This window comes from Echiichthys vipera (assembly GCF_963691815.1).
Source record: "Echiichthys vipera genome assembly, chromosome: X".
NCBI classification, from domain to species: Eukaryota; Metazoa; Chordata; class Actinopteri; order Perciformes; family Trachinidae; genus Echiichthys; species Echiichthys vipera.
This window is the reverse complement of record NC_139825.1, coordinates 30,581,442-30,600,861: the sequence shown is the minus strand read 5'-3', so window position 1 is coordinate 30,600,861 and position 19,420 is coordinate 30,581,442. Positions and strand designations below refer to the sequence as shown.

The window sequence follows — 19,420 nt, the reverse complement described above, 5'->3', positions numbered from 1 at the left end:
AGCTGACGGCGATTCATCAAGCTTTGCAGTTTGTAGTCTGCAAGCATTATATAAAAAGGCTTCCCGTGACACCACTACAATTAATGTGTTTTTTAACCAAAGTTGATGTTCAAAATAACATAATTTTAGGCAAAACACCTGGATTCATGGGCATATTTTAGTCTTTGACCTGTAAATTTGAGGGTGCATGAATGGGAAAGCATGTTTGGCAGAAACAGATTCGTGAATGATTGAGTTCTAGTAGAAGTAGAATAGATTTGAGTTTTGGTGTTTGATTTTTTATCTTTCCACTTCATATAAACCAACCTACCGCCCCTCCTTCCTTTTTTCTTTCCTTCCTTCCAGGACTTTTTGGGTCAGGTGTTCTGCACTCTTGGGGAGATTGTTGGATCACCAGCCAGTCGACTGGAGAAACCACTAGGGTAAGTAAAAAATTCAGACTATTTTCTCACTGCCTAAAAACCAAAACTCAAAATGTGATAGAGGAACACCATACTGTGCAAAGAGACAGAAGAAAAATAAGAAATAATTAAGAAAACTTAATTTAGAGAAAATGAGTGAGGGCCACAGAGAGAGCGTGAGTGAAATGACAGAAGGATGAGGAGGAGGAGGAAGAATTGGCGATGCATTAGTGATTTAGCGAGACATTGATCAGACAAAGCAGGAGAGGAAAGGAGTGGGAAACAACACATCCTACAGATGTTTTCCTCGGATAATTATTGTCATTAAAGAAAAGGCTGAAGCGCTGAGCAAAATTACCCAAATTACAGCTCGTCTCCTCAGCTTGTGCTCTCACACTGGCTGAGGAAAATGGTAGTGTTAATGGGATATCCTGTTATCTGTCTTTATACATCTATTATCCATCCTTATCATCAGTGTGCTGGGCTGTTGTGTAATTCAGGTGAAGTCATATAAATGTCACATTCAGATGTGCTGGTCCTTAGCTTGAGTTATGTTACTGTGGAGAACATTAAGAGGGAATATTTGAATACTGATATTCAGCTTTAAATCATATGAGATGTTATGGACATGTAATATTGGCTAACATGACATGTATACAAACAAATATATTAGATAATTGATGATTTTGTAGCAAAGGGTACAATATCTTTGTAACAGATTTACTCACGGATCTGCTGATTTGAGTTATTTGTAGAATTGTACTGCAGTTAAGTGTTGAACTTAATACTGACAGTTTTAAGAGGATGGGAGTCCTCATTCAAGTTTTATAATACAATTAGATCCTGAAGGATAATCCTTGCTGTCACAACCAGTGTCTTCTTTCTCACTTGGCATTTATAATTTATGCTGTTCATACTGCAACCCTAAGGTTCGCTCAAAAATATACTTTGCACAAAAACTGTTAGAATTAGCAAAAAGGGAATGCACATAGAGAGGAGATTTTTCACTTACATACTGATTGCTTTATGCATAGGGTTAAAAGAAGGGGTTTAAAGAATGTGATATTTAAAACCAGCTCTATGTCGTGGCAATGTGGGCAGTGTGTGTAGATGAAAAGTGTTCAGAGCTTCTGAGCACACTACATGGGGATTTCCACCAAAGTTGCAAAGACTTTTTGTGACAATGTGTGTTTTCACTACAGTGCATGCACTATTGATGTTGCATACTTAAGGAGACTTTGTCAGTGCAAATACAAGCATGCCTTAAGCCTCTATATTGAGAGTATAAACCTTAATGACGTTATTACAAGTTTAATATAAAACTTTTTTTTCTGAACTGTGAATTGACTGTATATGGCATGGTTAGAAAAAGAAATGGAAGTCTCGCCAATTTATACATTTTTTATTTGATACACACTGCATTGTACTTTTATGGTAGCCTTTGATCTTTTTTTCAAAGGCTGCAAAAATAAAGTCAACAGCCATCACACTAGCATAACCCTGAATGGAGCAAGCAGAGAGTATGATCGCTTTACTTCACTTGGTATTCATGTTATGGTTGTTAATGATTGATCATAAAATGTAATCTGTGTGTGGATACGAAGAACAATTTCCTCAAATTAAAACGCTATTAGATATGTGTGATTATATCCAGGACTTGAGGTCTTTTCAAATTATACTGATGAGGTTGTGCATGCAGCTTTGTTTTGGGGTGAGTCACAGAGGTGGAGGAGCAGCAAGAAACATACAGCGGCCCATTGAGCGCTCTTATGCACACACACACACATACACACACACACACACACACACACACACACACACACACGCACACGCACACGCACACACGCACACACGCACACACACACACACACACACACACACACACACACACACACACACACACACACACACACACACACACACACACAGAGCTGTCTCTGCTGTGCTGAGCAGATGGGAGATTGTTTTAGAGCATTATGTGTAAAATGTACATAATTATTGGGAAAAAAAATTAAAAAGACATGCATGTGCTCAGAGTCTGATGTAAAAACAAAACTGCAAATCTTCAAATGATATTCCTTTTTAACATTTCACACATTTTTTTTCAGAATTTCGAGTTAGTATGTGCTTACTATTATCCATTTAGACAACATAATTATGTATCACGTTATCTTGAAATATTTCATCACAATGCGATTCCATTGAAAGACTAATAATCATATTGAATTTTTTTTATGTTTGTCTCAACCAGTCCTAATTCAATTCAATTTCAATTCAATTTTATTTATAGTGCCAAATCATAACAAAAGTTATCTCAGGACACTTTACAGAGTAGGTAAAGACCAAACTCTGTGACTTATTTATGATAAACATAGACCCAACAATTCCCCGTAGAGTACGGTGGCAACGAAAACCTTCCCTATAACAGGCAGGAACATCAGAAGGACATCTGTCTTGACCGGTTGGGGAGGAAGAAAAGGAGAGAGAAAGAGAGAAAAGACGGACAGATGGACAGAGAGAGACGAAGACAGACACAAAGAGAGCACATGCAAGACACATGAAATGGTAAAAAAAAGTATTTAAGAAGTGAGTGAAGGGATCTTTGGCAGAATTTGGCTGTTCAACTTTCCGTCTCTAACTGTCCCCCTCCTACCTAAATGTGTAATATCACAAATACACAGCAACCTTGACTTGAGACGATCTTATCACCTTCTCTTTTCTCTAAGCACACTGTACAGAGAGAGAGAGAGAGAGAGAGAGAGAGAGAGAGAGAGAGAGAGAGAGAGAGAGAGAGAGAGAGAGAGAGAGAGAGAGAGAGAGAGAAAATGGCATATGAATGCATATTTCTAGCTCTCTTTTATCTGGCTTGTAATGGCTTTAATCTTCCTGAATATACTACTTATTTATTCAGCCAGCAGCCGTTATGATTTTCATTGTGGGAAAAAAGGCTCCTGAGAAAGAGTTAGAGAGATGGAGGGTAAAAGAAAAGTTGACATCAATGACTATCCGGTTAGTGGTTGTGTGTTTGTAGGCACATGGACATCCACACAGACAGAACACTGACGATGATGAGGATGCTCATAACAACCTATAATTGCTAGTCTAGATTGTACACAGAAGCACAATACAAGGAAACAGCAAAAAAGAAGCATTAGAGAAGTGAAGAAGCAGAAGACAGTTGACAGTATGCAGTAGGGATATAATGAGAACCGATGATTTGGTACCAAATCAATACCAAAATTCGGAAAACGTGGCTGTACTCATTTTTCTACAGTGCCATAGGTACTGGGGATGCAATTTTTCTGGACCTGACGGGCACAGCATATATGCCTACTGTTGTACTATTCTGCCATTTAATGCCAGCATGGAGGAGGAGAAAGATAAACCTTACCAGCACAAGAACAGGGAATAATACCTCCTCTCTGTGCACACTCTAGACAGCTTAACTGCAGTAGCCTCTGGCTTTACCGTACATCTATGGCAATGGCTTTCAGGAGTTTTCCTGGAACTTTAAAACTGCAAGTAAATCTGTTTCTTTTTGCCGTTGTTTCTCACTGCCTAACGTTAGCTACAATAGCTGACATAAGCTGATGTAAGTGCTTGTTCCACCAGAACAAGGGTTCCAGGTGAAAGCATGGAAGACATTGCCGTATGCTAGCTGTGTGGTGATGCCAGACTTGGAAGCAGCAAGCTGTGGGTCCAGACTCTCCAGATTTCATGTGAATCACGCTCACTCAAACCCTTCCCCTCCACAACAAAACAGTGACAGAAAGGGAACCCAATTCAAATACTATTGGTTTCATATTAAGGTTTCGGACATAAAAAGAAATCTCTTTTAGTTAGTAAATACAGTATCATATTAGTACGGAATTTAAGACATCGACATTAACACAAAAGAACTGAAGAACACCTTAATCCACCACTTGGCAAAGAGCAGAATAAAGCCTGGGATGAATTGGTAGAATTGGGAAAGAGTGTGTCAATACAGAGTTAGTTCAACAAATGTGTTGTCGGTACTGTAACCAACACACTAACTTTGTTCAGTGTTGTAACATTATGCACTGATACTTAAATGTTCAGCCCGTAACAATGTCTGAACGCTATCATTAATGACTGTTTCCTTGACAACATCAATGATCTCTCAGTCACTCAGCAGGTGTAGTGTAAAGCATCATTAACCATCATTTAATTTTACACAGTGTTAGATTGGAAAACTGAGCTGACCTTAATTGATGGTGCAGACCCTGATAAGGGATAAAACCAAAACATTTCAGTTTTTATGTTTAAAGGAAATCTATAGTACATTCAGAACATGAATGAATAGCAGCAAACAAATATTTGTCTGTTTGTTGTCTCCATCTCTGTTAAGTTATTCAAGTTTTTCTGATGTTTGCAAAACAACATAAGCAATTAAGCATTAAGCAAGGCATTTTAGCATTGCTGATGCATTATTTCACATATTGGCAAACAATTTTTGAGAGCTATGTGGAGGCAACCACAGTTTTTTTCAGTACTTTTTGTGCCGCCTTTAACTCCCTCTTACTTTTACAACATAAATGATCTATTCTAAATGAAAAATGGAAACTGAGTACGACCCCAATAGACCTTTTTTGTGATATTTTTTTCCATGCCCAAGCTGAATAAGCACAGGTGTGATTAACTATAAATATAACTAAACAATTGTTGCACCTGTATTTTTTGTGACAGAATTGATTGAATCCTGATTAAACACTGATAATTTGTGATTTGTGCCACATAGAAAATAAAGATTTTTGGTTCAAGTCAAAATGTCTGCTATAAAAATCATATTGACATTTTATCAGGCCTACAGTACACACAGAGACACAAACAGTGTTGTGTAATTACAATAATATGCACCTTTTTCTAGTATGTTTTAATAACATGATGCAACACATGACTCCACTTCATATATATATATATATATATATATATATATATATATATATATATAGAGAGAGAGAGAGAGAGAGAGGGAGAGAGGGAGGGAGGGAGGGAGGGTGTGTGTGTGTGTGTGTGTGTGTGTGTGTGTGTGTGTGATTTATATATGGCCTATAAAAGAATATCCTGATGTTTTATGCTATATCGTAATACACAACATATATGGGAAAGAAAGAACCGCCCCTACTCCCAGATCCGAGGCGTCCACCTCGACAATGAACTGAAGGGCAGTATCAGGGTGGACTAGCACGGGAGCGGACCAGAAACGCTTCTTAAGAGTCAGAAAAGCATTGTTGGCGGCAGGAGACCAGTCAAAAGGAGTAGAGGGGGATGTCAATCTGGTCATCGGTGAAACTACCTGGCTGTAGTTACAGATGAAACGACGATAGAAATTAGCGAAACCCAAAAATCCCTAGTTGCTTCCTGGAGGTGGGTGTCGGCCATTCGGTCACAGCAGTGACGTTAGCAGGATCAGCCCTAACCTGTCCACTCTCTACGATGTAACCCAAAAAATGCCACGGCGGAAACGTGAAACTCGCATTTCTCGGCCGTAACAAAGAGATGATGCTCCTGGAGACGCTGAAGAACCTGGCGAACGTGCACCACATGTTCATTCAAGTCCTTGGAGAAGATCAGGATGTCGTCAAGCATATCACGTAGTACGTCATTAACTAGGGCCTGAAAGACAGCTGGGGCATTAGTTAACCCGAACGGCATGACCAGATATTCAAAATGTCCGAGTGGTGTGTGGAAAGCTGTCTTCAACTCGTCCCCCTCTCCCACCCTCACAAGATGATATGCGTTGCGGAGGTCAAAATTGGAGAAAACGGTAGCGCCATGCAACGGCTCGAACGTGGAATTGATCAACGGGAGGGGGTACTTGTTCTTGATCGTGATGTTATTGAGACCACGGTAATTTATGCAGTGGCGTAGCGATTTATCCTTCTTGGCAACAAAGAAAAAAACAGCTCCCAGTGGAGAAGAAGAGGGGCGAATGATCCCTGACTTGAGCGAGTCATTAATGTATGTCTCCATAGACTCTCGTTCGGGACCTGACAGGTTATAAAGAAGACTAGTGGGGAACGTTGACCCGGGCAACAACTCAATGGAACAATCGTAAGGGCGGTGAGGGGGTAAGGATAACGCCTTAGCCTTGCTAAACACCTCGGCGATATCGTGATACACGGGAGGCACGGAAGACACGTCAGGAGGATCAGGTAGAGAGAAACTGGGGGTACTAGGACATCTAGGAGGAGCTGAGCGAAGACAAGAATAATGGCAATTGCTACTCCAACTCACAACCCTACCCCTAACCAGTCAATAACCAGGTTGTGAGTTATAAGCCAGGGGAGAACAAGAACTATTGGAGCAATAGTGGAAGGCATAACGTGGAAAGCAATACACTCCGAGTGGTTACCAGCAAGAGACATGGTAAAAGGCAAGGTCTCTGCGGAGATCTGAGCGAGTTCGCTCCCACTATTAAAAGAGGAGTCTCTAGCTCTAACAAACTCAAAGTCAATAATATTCGTGTCAGTCCCAGAGTTAATTAGTGCCTGAAGGGAAAATTCCCTGCCCTCACAACACAAAATTACGTCCAAGTTAATACGTTGACTCACCAGGACCCCGCCTGTGACTGGTGAGTCTGCGAAAGTTGGCTATCTGATGATTGGGAGCTCCACAGTAAATACACAAATGGTCTCTAAAGCGCCGCTCACGTTCAGCGGGAAACTCAACAGAGTAATCTGCAACGCAAGCGGACCTCTGGCGAAGATTCAATAACCGATTGCTAGAATCGCAATTAGAGACAGGATGATCGAAAACCGACATAATCTCACTGGAGAACTGTTGGAAAGTAGCCTGCCGTATGTGAGAGGCTGCTGACCAAAAACCAGAGAGCATTGAAACAAAAAAATCTTGCATTCACCACAATAGCGCTCTGGTGCCGGAACATAGGGCTCACGAGGGAGGAGAGCACTCACGGTAGTAGCAGGTGACTCAGCATTCACAGGAGCGGCAAGGAGAGGTCCTACCTGTCTTGTCTCCAAATGAGCTACGCAGGCGGTCAACTGATTGAGGTTCTCCAGGATTACTTGCAGCGTCTGTGAATGTTTACCGAGCAGTACTCCCTGAGAAGTAATCGCGTGACGAACGGAAAAACCCGGGGGATCGATTTCCATGTCCGCGGGGTCCATGTTATGGCCAGACCGTTCTGTCATGAACGGTACAGAGATAACACACAAAACCGGGTGGACCCAATGCAGACACGGACACGGAGTAAAAGTACAAACAAATATTTAATAAACTAAAAACAATGCAAAACACTACAGTAATACAAAGGTCGAGACGGTCGAGGGAAAAACAGGAACGAGGAGACGATGGAAGATCAAGTAGACGGACGGGAAACAGGAACACGGGAAACTACAGAGAAAAAAACAAACAAACACGATTAGAGTATACTTAACGACGGGGAGCGTGATAACCACAACGAGAAAAGGACGGCCAATCCGGGGGGAATAGTTTACCAATGAAGGAATACAATGGTCCGGCGCTGCATGCCTGTCCGCTCAGGGTATAAGTAGCAGACCAGGTGATCAGCGTAACAGGCTGCAGCTTGGGGGAACGCCTACCGGACCTAGACGAGAGAAAACGAGAGGGACACAAACATGCAGGGAAACACAGACAGAGGGAGACAAACTCACACAAAAGGAAGAGAGGAATATACTGACAGAGCTGAGTCTTGACAGCTTTAAGAATTCTCACTTGAATACCATTATGGTTTTTATTTTTTATGCTTATTTTTAAGCGTTGGATTATGATGATCAGAAATCACTGCTGCTGAAGATTTACAGATGCATGTGTTATGAACAGTATGATTGCTTTTAATAGTTGCAAGTGTAAGTATTTGTGTGTGTGGGTGGATGTAGTTGTCTTGAAGCATTTGTCAAACACACACACACACACACACACACACACACACACACACACACACACACACACACACACACACACACACACATACTATTACATATTAATGACCAAACAGTTGATTAAGGGTGTGTTATGTCTATATGTGGGAGAGGAAATAAGACTTTAACCAGTGTTCTTTGGAAGCCTGATGCAAACAGTGTATAAGCATATTTCTGCGCCATTGGAGGCTCTAAAACTTTATGTATGCAGAGAGTATTATCTGGCCCATGGCATCTCTTAGTGTGATGACGAGGCAAGATCTTGTTTTAATCTTGGTTAGAAGAGGGAAGAGTTATTTTAATTTCTCCCCTGTGAACCATAATACTTTCACCTTGGTGAAATTATGCTATATAAGCCTAGTGTGTGTGCATTTCTTTGCCATTAGAGTACACAGTACATCGCTGTGAGAGGGAAATATGGCCTATTATACAGTATTTCCAGGTTTATGTTTGAAATTAATTGACATCCCACTAGCTAATTTAGTATGCTGCTGCTGTTCTGTTCAAGTATGACTGCAAACAAAATGTGTACACAAGTGAGAAATTAATTGTGCAAAGGTAATTCAGTTTGTGCTGTGCTTGCAGTGAAAAAAAAGCCTGTCGTTTCAGGGAATAGCTTATTTGCCAGTCAATTGCAGGTTCGCTGATAACGGTGAAAAGGACAGAATGCAAACAGGTTGATTACCAGTTAATTTCCTTGCCTAATTTAAATCCATGATTAACACATTACAAGAAATGACAAGAAGCAACACTGGACTAAACTCTACGCTTAAAAAAATCAGTTTGCATTTAACCTATTTTCTTTTGATTTCTGATTTATTCTGTTTATCCTCCCAAAGTGATATTGCTCCAGGCAGCTGCATCTTTAGAGCAAGTTTTTATCAGATATTCACAAAACATCTGACATCCACAGGTCATGGACACAGGTCTTTGCAAAGCTTAAAGCAATAACATTTTGTTTAGACTGATTAAATGTTTACAACAATTGATCCCCTGGCTCTAAGTATATTAAGTGAGATATCTCAATATCTACTAGATTTAACATGTCCTCATACCTAAACAACAAACTACTGTAGGTAGTTTCCCAATGATTCCCAAGTATAAGACCGTTCTATTTAACATTGTGAAATGGTCGTATGGTGGCAGTTTTAAACATATTCTATTTAAAGATATAAACTATAAGATTTTCATTAAGTTAATTGTCTGTTAAATTACTCTACCAAAGAGAGAGTTAAAACAATGTTGATTGATCATATGAACCACTTATGAATGCACTTGTACTTGCCATTTTGCAGAGTATTACAATCTGTGTGCCTGTGGCGACATTCGCTCCTGAGATGTAAATAAGCTGATATGTTAGTGATGCTGCCGACAGCGGTTGGTCAGCCGGTGGAGCTGGTCACTGTTGATTATGCTGCGTTCATTTGTGCTCGGAAATCGGGAACAATTCTGAGTCAGGCTTGTAGTAAGGGCAGAAGTATAATAGGAACATGTGTGTGTGTGTGTGTGTGTGTGTGTGTGTGTGTGTGTGTGTGTGTGTGTGTGTGTGTGTGTGTGTGTTGTGTGTGTGTGTGTGTGTGTGTGTGTTTGTGTGTATCGATTTAAGAGAGTAACATGACGTGACTTAAACTTTTTGAAACGGGAAAACTTAGTTACGTTATGGCAACAAAACTACTTGGTTACATTTAGGAAAAGATAATGGTTTGGCTTAAAATTTAAAACAAGTATATGCAGTCACCTTGCATAACTTGTTGAACTCTTTTGGTTTCACACGGGACACGAACAGCCACTGATGGGGCAGCGCTGTATTGTACCTCTTCATACAGGCATTTTTTTCTGCAAAAAAAATGTTTTGCGCTGGTTAGGGAGTGCTTGGCTACTTTGAAAAACATTTTAAAGAGAGTATATTATTGAAAAAAGTTAAAGAACCACTGCATTACAGTACATGCGGAATAAAACAAGATAACACAAGAATGGAATAAAACAGACAAAAAAAGGCCCCAGACAAATCACATAAAAAAACCTACTTCACCTTACTACCAACCTTGAACAGTCAAAGACAAAAACTAGAAACATCTTATGAGTGAAGAGAACAATTGATGAAGCCTTTGGTTTTCTATTGCTTTCATTTATTCAGTGTTGTTCCACTGTGAACAGTCACACTGCACAGTTAGCATCCTCGAGCTGAGAATAAAACAGCTCCACTCCAGCAGATGGGGGTTAAATGGCTCACTCAGGGGCACACCAATGATAGACAAGAGAATTATTGTCATTCACTTCAGTTTTTCCTCAGAGCATCACTTAAACGTAAAACATTCAGACTGCATGTTTGCTTTTCACTAGCCTTCAGGCTATCTACATTCAGTCACTGCAGAGTATGGTTGTAGGTTGTTTTGTTTTTTACATTCAATTCATTTCAATTCAATTTTATTTATAGTGTCAAATCATAACAAAAGTTTTCTCAGGACACTTTACAGAGTAGGTAAAGACCACACTCTATGACTTATTTATTATTTACATAGACCCAACAATTCCTCAGTAGAGTACGGTGGCAACGAAAACCTTCCTTATAACAGGCAGGAACGTCAGACAGATCCAGCTCTGTGGAGGACGGACATCTGTCTTGACCGGTTGGGGAGGAAGAAAAGGAGAGAGAAAGATAAAAAAGACGCGCAGATGGACAGAGAGACAGACAGACACACTTCCAGAGATGCAAGCAACCAAAGCGTAACAGTAACTATAATAATATCTATAGTAATGTGAATATGACTTATATGTTATGGCAGTTAATACAGCAGAAAAGTGGAAACAAGCACAGCTAAGGTGATAGTTTATGAAAATGATAGTAAATATGGTGGCAAACATGATCAATGATGAGTAGTGGCAATAGCAGTTAAAATACAGTTAGACATACCGCTGAAGGTGTTTTTATGGCTACAAATTTTATAGTTTATTAAACTAGTCATAGTATATATGAGTAAAAGTGATAATAGCAGCAGGAAGCGTCATGCAGGATCACGGCAGCAGGCACCACCAAGATCAGCAGAGACCTGCGAGACGACAAAGCACAAACAACTCCGTGGAAGAAGTTGAATTAGTAACATGCATTGATGAGAAATGAATGATACAGACAGAGAGAGAGGAGAGAAGCTCAGAGTATCAGGAAAAGTATTGTCCCCCTGCAGACTAGGCCTATAGCAGCATCATTAAGCAGAACAAACTCAGCTTTAAAAATAACAACATAGCTGAGGGCTCGTAAGCCTTAGCTGTAAGCTTTATCAAAGAGGAAAGTTTTAAGTTTACTCTTGAATATGGGGACAGTGTCGGCCTCCCGAATAACACTTGGGAGTTTGTTCCACGGGAGAGGAGCTTGGTAGCTGAAGGCTCTGCCTCCCATTCTACTTAGAATGTAGAAGCCCTGCATTCTCAGAGCGCAGCAATTTAGTCGGGTAATACGGTACTATGAGCTCTTTAAGTTACAACGGAGCCTGACCAATAAGAGAGAAGGAGAGAAGGATTTTTTATTCTAGATTTTACAGGTAGCCAGTGCAAAGACGCTAAAACAGGAGAAATATGTTCTCTTCGATTTGTTTTAGTAAGTACACGAGCTGCAGCATTTTGGACCAACTGGAGACTCTTAACAGACTTATTGGAGCAGCCGGTTATTGCCGGTCATCCAGCTTTTTATTTTCTTAATGTACATTTGAAGTTTATCCAACTGATCGGTTTCTTCTGGTTTGATCGACAAATACAATTGTGTATTATCAGCATCACAATGAAAATGTATGTAGTGCTTCCTTATAATATTTCCTAAGGGAAGCAAATATAAGGTGAAAAGAATCGGTCCAAGGACAGAACCCTGTGGAACTCTGTGACTGACTTTAGTGTGCATGGAGGATTTGTCGTTAACATGTACAAACTGAGATCTATCTGATAAATAAGACTTGAACCAGCTCAGTGTGGTTCCTTTAATGCAAATTAGATACTCCAGTCTCTGTAGCAGGATGTGATGGTCAATAGTGTCGAAGGCAGCACTAAGATCTAGTAAAACAAGTACAGAGACAAGTCCTTTGTCTGAAGCTATTAGAAGGTCGTTAGTAATTTTGCTGTCTTGGTGCTATCATTGGCTCTAAATCCTGACTGGAAGTCAAAAGTCACAAAGCTTGGCGACTAATTTCTCAAGGATCTTAGAGAGAAAAGGAATGTTAGATATAGGTCTATAGTTGGCTTGTACCTCAAGATCTAGACTCTTCAAGACTAAGAAGAGGTTTAATTACAGCTACTTTAAAAGACTGTGGTACATAATCTGCTGATAAAGACATGTTAATCATATCTAATACAGGAGTGCTAACTAAAGGTAACACTTCTTTAAGTAACCTAGTTGGAATAGAGTCTAGGAGACAAGTTGAAGGCTTTGATGCTGAAATAGTAGAGGTTTGTTTGTTAAGATCAACTGTAGAAAAGCAGTCCAAGAATATATCAGGTCGTACAGTTGTTCTAAGGTTCCTGGGTTTGAAGATTGATTTTGTCTCTAATAGTTATGATTCTATCATTAAAGAAGGTCATGAAGTCGTTACTACTGAGGGTTATAGGAATACATGGCTCAGTAGAGCTGTGGCTCTCTGTCAGCCTGGCTACAGTGCTGAAAAGAAATCTAGGATTGTTCTTATTCTCCTCTATTAAAGATGAGTAATAGGCTGCTCTGGCATAATGGAGGGCCTTCCTATATGATTTTAGACTTTCTTGCCAAACTAAGTAAGATTCCCCCAATTTAGTAGAGCGCCACTTACTTTCCAATTTTCGCGATATTTGGTTTGTGAGTTATATCACAAAGCTTACTTCCTCTGTTTCATTTTCAACAGAGTCGAGTTTTGCTCATAGTGAGCTTGCAACACTTTCAACAAGGTGATTAATTTCAGAGAAACTAACGTTAGTGCAGGAGTCTTGAATATTAGGATAAGGCATTCAATTAAATGCAGATAGAATCGCTTCCTTAAATTTAGCTACAGCACTATCAGATAAATATCTAGCGTAGAAACTTTTGCCCAGAGGTGAGTAGTCCTGTAATATGAATTCAAAAGTTATTAAATAATGGTCTTATAAAATAGGATTCTGTGGAAAAACTGTTAAGTCATTGATTTCCACACCGTAAGCCAAAACAAGGTCGAGGGTCGAGGGTGTGATTAAAACAGTGAGTAGGTTTATGTACACTCTGACTAAAACCAATCCAATCTAATAGATAGACGCAATACTAAGATTATTATTACCACTGTCCATGTGGATATTAAAATATCCTACAATGATTACTTTGTCAGATTTAAGGACTGAATTTGACAGAGACTCTGAGAATTCAGATAGAAACTCAGAGTACAGACCAGGAGCACGGTACACTATAACAAGTATAATTGGCTGCACTGTTTTCCAGGTTGAATGTGAAAGATAAAGAACAAGACTTTCAAATGAATTATAATTTAATTTAGGTTTAGGGTTTAATAGGCCTGAGTCATAAATAGCTGCAACGCCTCCTCCTCGACCACTGCCTCGAGGAATATGAGTATTAATAAGACTGGGAGGAGTGGATTAATTTAGGCTAACATATTCTTCACGACACAGCCATGTTTCAATCAGACAGAGTAAATCAATATGGTTGTCTGATATCAGATTGTTTACTAATACAGCTTTAGAGGACAGAGATCTGATGTTTAAAAGTCCACATTTTATTTTATGATTTTGTTGCATAATCACAGATTTTGTGTTGATTTGTATCAAGTTTTTCTGCATAGCTCCTCTTCTGTTCATTTTTGATCTGGTTAATTTAAATGATCATGGGGCAGACAGTGTTTCTATACTATACTGAGCTGGAAAATGCTCCACAGGGAGCGCAGAGAGGTGTGTAAAACCACTCTGCTTCCTGGGCACCTGCGACATTGTGTTTATACACCATGCGTCACATTATATAGACTGAATACTAACTTAATGACATATTGAATAATAGTGTACATATGTGGACTTAATGTTATTATGAACCATGGAGGACAAGGAGATGCGAGCAAGCTCAATTAGTACTACAAAGAAGACAATGAGAGAGAAGAAGTGGAAAGCAGAGTCATGAACAGCACAGAAAAGACAACAGAAAGATGTTGAGAGGGGGCAATGAGGAGAAGGTGTGTTTGAGCATGCTTGGCCTTTTACCTTTTCAATACCGCCTGAATGTCAGTGTGGATTAGGAGAACGCAGTAGCAAAATGGAAGGAAATTATTTGTGAATGTGAATAGAGGCATGTGTGCAGAGGCGGGATACCCAGCTGGGTACGATGACAAACCAAGCCTGACACCATAGCCTCCATGTCTCCAACAGTTGGCTCCCGGAGCTCCAGGATGAAGTGACAGATACTGTAAGATCTGAAACCATAAGAATATTTGATATGGGCTATTATTATTCTATTTATAATGTGAGTTGGGATTATCACTGTTACTTGTTATATTGCACACTCACTGGTCTCTTTATTATGTACACCTACAAACCTAATGTAATTCAATACAACTGTTCTGACATACTTTAATGACACTTTCATAAAGGTGTCAGTTCTGTTATAATGTATGTTTTAGCATTGGCATCATAGTTAATGGTGATGTTTGTAAAGATGTAAGTGGCACCTGAGTGTATGTTTAAGTCACAGCGATGGATGCTAGAATGTTCATTTTCAGTAGATGGCGTCTAATAACCAGTGCATACCTCCTTTCACTTGTGTAGTTAGGCTGCACACTATAGTAAATACTTGAAATTTGAAGGCATTTTTAGCAATCACTGGCCAATACAACCATTTGTTTACGTTCCAACCTCACCTTCTGTAAAAACACAAGGTAAACATAGGTCTTATGTTTCTGTGGGTTTCACAGCATTTTTACTTCCTACTTCCTATTCAATCCGACATGCTATCAAAATATTTGTCTTTATATTGTGTATTGAAATAGCATAAATCACCTATGCAATTGCACAATCAAAACACAAGCAACATTCAAATATTTTTAGTGCTGAATTGTGGGCTGCTCAGATTATTGTGAAATGTGCAACACGCTGAGCTCCTTGGAGGCCATGCTGGGTGCAGAGGCTGCAAATGTGGCCTTACGCCATGCCTCAGTACCCCAAGTGTAGTGTTGCCACATTTGTTGTAGATGTGTTGGAGCTCATCAGAGACGGTGAGAAACAGATTTCAAATTGCCATAAGCAATGTTTGTGAGAGATAAGTGTGAGAGGAGATGCATCTGAATCTGACCTTTTATAGATAATATGCAGGGATATTTACACCATATTTGAACTTGAAAAGGACAATCTTTATTTTTCTATTTTATTGTCATGACCCTGATCCCTGATGGGTCCTTTTACTCCTGAAATAATGCCCATCATAGCCTCCAGGGTTGGATCCACTCTATCCCTCTTAACTTCTCTCAGATCTAATTTTAACTTGGAGCTTGGGCTCAAGATCCACTTACACTAGTCGGAGTAATGAATTCTACTGGCTTTCTTCCCAGTTGAACACAATTGATTTATGCATTCTAAAAGGGCATATTGCCACTGCAAGTTTCACTTCAGACCGACAGTAGAAGCTGTGAGTTTCTGACACTGCTTTTTTATATATATTTATTGAAGAGATGCATGTGTCAGCAAAACACTTCTTCATTATTCATACACATGCAGTAAAACACACTGAGACCTGCTGTGAGTCATCCAGCCGAATTACACTCAACTACTGTGTTAATGTGCCTTGCTCAAGAGCAGCTCAGTGGTATAGCTGTCAGAGAAGGGTGGCGATTTTCATTTGTTTTATCTGTCCAGACTTTTCCAGCAGGTTTGAAAATTGAATATTTGGATTCTCTCTGCAGGCCAGGTGTCTGACTTCATTTGATGTCTTTATACTCATCTTTTCCCATTTTGTGCTGCTCATATCTGCTCACTCTACTCCTCCCTCACCTCACTTGTCATAAAACCACACATCGCTTTCTGTTTGTATGGCCACCAGCTATCTCTGAGCCGTGCTTCACTGTTCCTCATCGTTACTTATTAGATGTGCACATGCATACGAGTCACGACGAGTCGAGGACTACAGAAATAAACAAAATGTCTGCTGTAACAGCTCCAGTTGGCATCTACTCTGACTCTGAGTAGACATTTATGTGTGTATGTTTGGCTCTGGAAAAAAAAGTGACATTTTGTTCTGTTTATGAGAATGGAGTTTTCAGAGTCGTGAAAACTGGATTTTATATTGTTGGCTGCCTGTGTTGTTTAAATATTTACTTTTGAAAGGTGCAGGTGCAGTTTCACACACCAGATAGTTGTTTTCTCCTAGTAATTTGCTTAAAGATTATTCCTACCACGGTTACTGGGCCTAGTTCAAAGGAAGTCATCAAAATGGATTGCACCTCAAAAACAAGTTTTAACATATTAAGGCATTGACACAACAAACTCTGTAAATATGTGGATAGATTTTTTCAAGAGTCACAACCCTGGCAAAATGACTTGTGTTAATATAAGAATTTGATCCATTTGGTCCCATTACATTATGAAAATCTAGAAGAGCCGCACGATTAATTAATATTATTTCCAATCAAGTTAACTGGAAAGCTATGCTGGGAGAAGTCTCTGGTACGCCTGATCCATGGGCCCAACAGTGCTGAAGTATGACTGAAATAGTATTTAGACACAGTAGCTTAACTTGTTCGGCTTCATGCACCACTGAGCAGCTTTCTTGGGACTGAGCGGGGCCCCGCCTCAAACACTTTACCCAGTTCTCTTAATACATCCATGCAATAAAAAAATTGTGCTACTTTCAACAAGGATTACTCTGATGATCGGGCTAGATACTACCAGGTCCGGGTCCTTGAAAGCTCAAATTCCACATACCATAGTAGACAATTTATTTAGCTCAAAAAAATACAATACTAAAGAAAACAAACCAAGGAGAATTGCTAGATGCAAATGTGAGCACCAGTATGTAGACAATACAATCCCATCTGTAAGGATTCATCACCTAAATTGTCTAAAAATAAACACACACACACACACGCACGCACGCACACGCGCACACACACACACACACACACACACACACACACACACACACACACACACACACACACACACATCCATCTGTGTTTTCGTCCTCTGGCATGGTGTGCTAATGGAGGTCTGGAACAGTGGACTGATAAAGCTGTCACCCCTCTCTGCTTCTTTCTTTCTCTAACACAGAGTGATAAATCTAGTCTCTCCAATGGCATCACTTCCACAAAGAGACTTATGTCTGCTAACACCTGCGTACACACAAACGTACACACAACACACACTCTTCACAGACTAATACATTAGACCTGCTCAGGCTATTAGAGTGGCTATTCATAGCACCTAAACACAATCCCTTTACCTGTCCCTCTCTGTTTTATTCGTTTATGTATCTTTCATTCTCTCATCCTCTATCCCTTTTACACACATCTATATAGACATGCACACACAACGCACAGGCCTCCCTCATAGACTACATTCCACTGGATCCAGCAGCAGTGCTTTGCTCGCTCTCTGTGGGAAGCCTTCATTGGTGGCCTGGGTCACTGCCACAAGAGTAATTTGTGTTCAGGGAATAACTGCACTGCACAAGCAGGTTTCCTTCAAGTCAAAGATCCTACAGTAAATATGAGGTATAAGACTTATTTCCTTGGGGGAGGGATTTTGGGGGTCAGAGAAGAGTAATGGCCAACAGTGTAATTACTACTAGAGGGCTCCTTTTTCACATGAGTACCTAACCTCTTCCTCTCCTCACGCTCTGTCTCTCTTTAAGGTCTCGCCTGATGGAAATCTGGTTTTTCTCTCTTCTAGCCTCTCTGTCTTCTGAAATGTCTGAAGCAGATATTTGATGAAGGGAAAAAGTGGTAGATAGCACTTTGCAATTGGGTCACAAAGTTCAAAGCAAATTTGGCAGCATGTCACAAGAATCTCTTTGACTTGAGGTTATTACATGAGTCTGTGTCAGGGCTAGACTATTGGACCAACACATCTCTAGCTCTTTTGTTGTTTTTTTTGTCACTGGGCTGGCTCAGGGGGCACTCACACTGTCCATCCGTACCGTGCCCCGTGCTTTAGGGTACTAATCCCCCCCTCCCTCTCCCCCGCGCCCCAGGCCCGCTTGTACTCACACTATCTGGGCCTCGGTGAATGCTTCATGCTGCCTATACGTCATCCCGCCGTAACGCATTGATTGACGTCATCGCGATGCGTCACTTTGTTTACAAATCTTGCCATAGACCTCTGAGTTTTTGTGCGTCTTGTCCAACTGTATTTGAATATTTTCATGTGACCAAATCTGCAGTAAACACTCCACCTCCAAATCACACCATGGTCCGTCCTTCTTTTTTCTATGTCCGAACAGGCGCACGTAAAATGACGTCAGAACCGCCGTAGGCCTCATGCTCGTACATGTGCAAACGTGCTTTACAAAAGCCCACCTCTACCAAATGGTCCGTGGCCTAGGCGCGGTACGGTTGCATTCACACTGGTCAAACGAACTAGACTTTAGCCGTGAAACGTGCTTGGGCACTGTACGGATGGACAGTGTGAGTGCGCCCTCAATAACACCTTTAACCCCCTCCCCCCGTGAGGTCAGTGTCTTGATTACAGCATTTCCACACAAAAAAAAGCCCCTGTAGTAACTGTTCAATAATTGTTGAAATTACCTGAAAGAACCAGGTACAGTATTATGCACAGCATGCCCACCATAAATTAACACAGAAAAGGCATAAATTGGTGCATAAATACAGATCAGAATGTAGGAAATTATGTGTTTGACGCCCAACATTTATTGGGGGAGGACCCCCAGACCCCTGTTTAATGTGCAAAAGTTGTAGAATAAATATAGATATTTTTAAATCTTTATAATATGTCACTTTGTGTGATCAATTGTGGTGGACAGGTCTGGGCCAAATGCCAGGGACATTTTTTTTCCAAGTCCAGTTTTGTATGGCAATAATAGAATTTCGGGGAAGTTGTCTCCATTAATTTGATAAACCCCAGCTCTCTTTTATGAAACAGCACTGTGACTCTATTGTT

The 19,420-nt window shown here is 40.3% G+C and overlaps 1 protein-coding gene across 2 annotated transcripts in view; it reads left to right on the top strand.

Annotated features, from left to right (window-relative positions):
* Positions 1-19,420, top strand: part of cpne5b (copine Vb) — a gene marked incomplete at both ends in the record, with an annotated part of 137,806 nt that overhangs the window by 51,911 nt on the left and 66,475 nt on the right. For both annotated transcript variants that reach the window (XM_083938777.1, XM_083938776.1), the window contains one exon: positions 346-422. In XM_083938777.1, the coding sequence (XP_083794903.1) occupies positions 346-422 (77 nt within the window). The remainder of the gene's footprint in view (positions 1-345; positions 423-19,420) is intronic.